The sequence below is a fragment of the Cucurbita pepo genome, chromosome 6 (genome assembly GCF_057944985.1).
Source record: "Cucurbita pepo subsp. pepo isolate OVF chromosome 6, ASM5794498v1, whole genome shotgun sequence".
NCBI lineage: Eukaryota > Viridiplantae > Streptophyta > Magnoliopsida > Cucurbitales > Cucurbitaceae > Cucurbita > Cucurbita pepo.
In genome coordinates this window covers 6,634,147-6,638,478 of record NC_141803.1, presented here as the reverse complement: position 1 = coordinate 6,638,478, position 4,332 = coordinate 6,634,147, and the positions used below count along the sequence as shown (strand labels likewise).

Genomic DNA, 4,332 nt, shown 5'->3' with positions numbered 1-4,332 from the left:
ATTAAAATTGAGAGAAAATGAAAACAAATACAAAATAATTTAAATGAAATGTATAACAACTATTCTAACCTAAAATATGCTTATAGAACATGCATGTCTCTCTAAATCCCAACATAATAACTTTCTTCACACAACCCTATAGTCTCATTCTTTTTTTTTTGTTACATTAACTAACACATGTTGGTGGATGTTTATATTAATATTTATTATCTCTCGGTTGAAACATTATTATATCACAATTTTTTTTTTTAATAATTTAGGCCCTCGAACTTGTAAATTTTTTTCAACAAAATATTTTTATAATATTTATTATTTTTTATATGTATAGTTCCTTTACCCTAATCATTTTTATTGTTTTTTATTTATTTTGATGATCTATCATTTCCTTATATTTTTTTTACTTTTAGAGTAATCAATTGTCAAGAAGATCCCTATTTAGTTGTATTTAGTTCTATAGTAATGTTGAATTAGGTTAAAATGTTACCATATTTGTTGATAACTTTTTTTTTAATGATTATAAATTGATTTGTGTTGGTTGAAATTCTAATATTTTTTACCTAAAATTCTATCGAATAATTATGAAATGTGGATAAATAATTTTTTTTTTTTTTTTTTCTTAGAGTTAGAACCGGACAACCCAACCTGAAAATAGAAGGTTGGGTTATCAATCCAACCAACCCGAACTTTTGGGTTGGTCAAAAAATCCCCAACCTGACCTAACCATTATTTTTTTTTAGAGTTACAACCCGACAACCCAACTTGAAAATAGAAGGTTGGGTTATCAATCCAACCAACCCGAACTTTTGGGTTGGTCAAAAAATCCCCAACCTGACCTAACCCGGACCATGTACACCCCTACTTTTTATCTCGGTTTATTTCCTTCTTCATAGTTAGTTTTAGCCAATCTTTATAGACCCTAATTAAACTTGCTAGAGGCCGCATAATAAATTTAAAAGAGGGCTTTCACGAGATGTTGCTAGATTTGGGCCGGTTGGTACACGCCTCTTAATGCCAAGATCCAATGGAAAAGTTTCGGGAGATGTTGCTGGATTTGGGCCAGTTGGTACACGCCTCTTAGTGCCTAGACCCAATGGTGGCATTTCGGGAGATGATGCTGGATTTGTTCTAGTTGGGACACGTCTTTTGGTGCCTAAACTTGAGGGAGGGCTTTCAGGAGATGTTGCTGGATTTGGGTCAGTTGGTACACGCCTCTTAATGCATAGACCCAGTGGAGGAGTTTCGGGAGATGTTGCTGGATTTGGGCCAGTTGGTACACGCCTCTTAGTGCGTAGACCCAATGGTGGAATTTCGGAAGATGTTGCTGGATTTGGTCCAGTTGGGACACGTCTTTTGGTGCCTAAACTTGAGGGAGGGCTTTCAGGAGATGTTGCTGGATTTGGGCCGGTTGGTACACGCCTCTTAATGCCTAGACCCAATAGAGGAGTTTCGGGAGATGTTGCTGGATTTGGGCCAGTTGGTACACGCCTCTTAGTGCCTAGACCCAATGGTGGCATTTCGGGAGATGTTGCTGGATTTGGTCCAGTTGGGACACGTCTTGTGGTGCCTAAACTTGAGGGAGGGCTTTCAGGAGATGTTGCTGGATTTGGGCCAGTTGGTACACGCCTCTTAATGCCTAGACCCAATGGAGGAGTTTCGGGAGATGTTGCTGGATTTGGGCCAGTTGGTACACGCCTCTTAGTGCCTAGACCCAATGGTGGCATTTCGGGAGATGTTGCTGGATTTGGTCCAGTTGGGACACGTCTTTTGGTGCCTAAACTTGAGGGAGGGCTTTCAGGAGATGTTGCTGGATTTGGGTCAGTTGGTACACGCCTCTTAATGCATAGACCCAGTGGAGGAGTTTCGGGAGATGTTGCTGGATTTGGGCCAGTTGGTACACACCTCTTAGTGCCTAGACCCAATGGTGGCATTTCGGAAGATGTTGCTGGATTTGGTCCAGTTGGGACACGTCTTTTGGTGCCTAAACTTGAGGGAGGGCTTTTAGGAGATGTTGCTGGATTTGGGCCGGTTGGTACACGCCTTTTAATGCCTAGACCCAATAGAGGAGTTTCGGGAGATGTTGCTGGATTTGGGCCAGTTGGTACACGCCTCTTAGTGCCTAGACCCAATGGTGGCATTTCGGGAGATGTTGCTGGATTTGGTCCAGTTGGGACACGTCTTTTGGTGCCTAAACTTGAGGGAGGGCTTTCAGGAGATGTTGCTGGATTTGGGCCAGTTGGTACACGCCTCTTAATGCCTAGACCCAATGGAGGAGTTTCGGGAGATGTTGCTGGATTTGGGCCAGTTGGTACACGCCTCTTAGTGCCTAGACCCAATGGTGGCATTTCGGGAGATGTTGCTGGATTTGGTCCAGTTGGGACACGGCTTTTGGTACCTAAACTTGAGGGAGGGCTTTGAGGAGATGTTGCTGGATTTGGGCCAATTGGTACATGCCTCTTAATGCCTAGACCCAATGGAGGAGTTTCGGGAGATGTTGCTGGATTTGGGCCAGTTGGTACACGCCTCTTAGTGCCTAGACCCAATGGTGGCATTTCGGGAGATGTTGTTGGATTTGGTCCAGTTGGGACACGTCTTTTGGTGCCTACACTTGAGGGACGGCTTTCAGGAGATGTTGCTGGATTTGAGCCAGTTGGTACACGCCTCTTAATTCCAAGACCCAATGGTGGCATTTCGGGAGATGTTGTTGGATTTGGTCCAGTTGGGACACGTCTTTTGGTGCCTAAACTTGAGGGAGGGCTTTCAGGAGATGTTGCTAGATTTGGGCCAGTTGGTACACGCCTCTTAATGTCAAGACCCAATGGAGGAGTTTCGGGAGATGTTGCTGGATTTGGTCCAGTTGGGACACGTCTTTTGGTACCTAAACTTGAGGGAGGGTTTTCAGTATACGAGCGTAGATCATATATCATTATATACTAGTATACGACATCATACGATACCGTTCATACATCATCATAACTCATATATGATCATAGCTCATACATCATCATAACTCATATATCATCATAGCTCATACATCATCATAACTCATATATCATCATAGCTCATACATCATAAATTGTAACTCATCCAATTTCTAGCCTATCCTAGAGTAAGACAACTTATTAAAGTTTGATTGTCCTTTCAAATCCAATCAACCTATGTGAGCTCATGACAAAAGTTTGTCATTTGAAATCTAAGTCAACTTATGTGAGCTTATGGTGTCAGTTTCAAATTCATACGTCTTCCTATTTACCATGGTCCATGTGTTAGATTTTATGCGAATATTAGATTTTTTTTTTTTTTTTTGTAGGAGTAAAATCTTGGAATATTATATATATATATATATATCATTCTATTTTTTTTGGGTTAAAAATTTCATTTTCTATAGTTACCAATTATTCGTGTTACTTTTTTTAATCTCCAAGCAAAGGAAGCAGGAGAAACTTCAACTGAGGAGACGTCAAGAGTCAACGAACCAAGAAGCAGTTTTCAACAATTCCTTATAGATTGGAAGAGACGTCACAACACTGAGATCAACTGGAAGCATGTTGAAGAGACCTAAAGTTAGCCTCAACCTACAACACCGAGTTGTAAAGAGTAGGTTGACAGAGACGTCAACCAATTGAGTGGGGGAGGATGTCACTGTCATGCTTATTCAAGGCGTGTTGCCTATGACCGCATGACATATGTCCCGGTCTTGCTTGAACGAGTCGGTTGACAGAGACGTCAACCAATTAAGTGGTGGAGGATATCACGGTCATGCTTGTCCAAGGTGTGTTGTCTATGGCTGCATGGAGAATATTTTGGTCTTGCATGCCTGTTTCAAACCCCTTTTACATGCTTTCATCATATATAGGCCTTTACCATTTCATGTTGTGTCAATACGGGGATGTATGACCGTTCACCAAAACCATGTCTACACTCGCTAGGGCTAAAATTTTCCAAAATGTACTGTACGAGATATGACTAGTTGTCACTTCTTCCTACCCTCAGTATATGCTATTTAAGTCGTGATATTTCTTTATTTGCTTATAGTCTTATAACGTTGCTTTCTTCAATTCTTCAAATTGTCAAATGTATTTTCTTACTCACATTTCTAAACCTTTTCTCGCAACGTGACTCGAGGTGCAAAAATACGCCAACGTAGTCCATGACGTCCGAATTTCTCATGGTCGACTTGTTCGCTTGGTTAATTATTTAGTTTTTTATATTTTTTTATCATTTTATTTATAATTTAATATTATCTATTGTATAAAAAGTTCGAGGTTATTATTATAATCTTAAATAATACGTATGACATAAAGAGGATCATATTTAAGTAATAACTTAAATGAT

General features: G+C 40.3%; 1 protein-coding gene across 1 annotated transcript; it reads left to right on the top strand.

Annotated features, from left to right (window-relative positions):
* The first annotated feature begins 807 nt into the window (after positions 1-807).
* Positions 808-4,041, top strand: LOC147792212 (uncharacterized). Its single transcript, XM_087124608.1, has 2 exons — positions 808-2,871; positions 3,423-4,041. Exon 1 carries the CDS (start codon positions 1,009-1,011, stop codon positions 2,413-2,415), a length of 1,407 nt encoding a protein of 468 aa, XP_086980734.1. The 5' UTR covers positions 808-1,008; the 3' UTR covers positions 2,416-2,871; positions 3,423-4,041.
* The last annotated feature ends 291 nt before the right edge of the window (positions 4,042-4,332 follow it).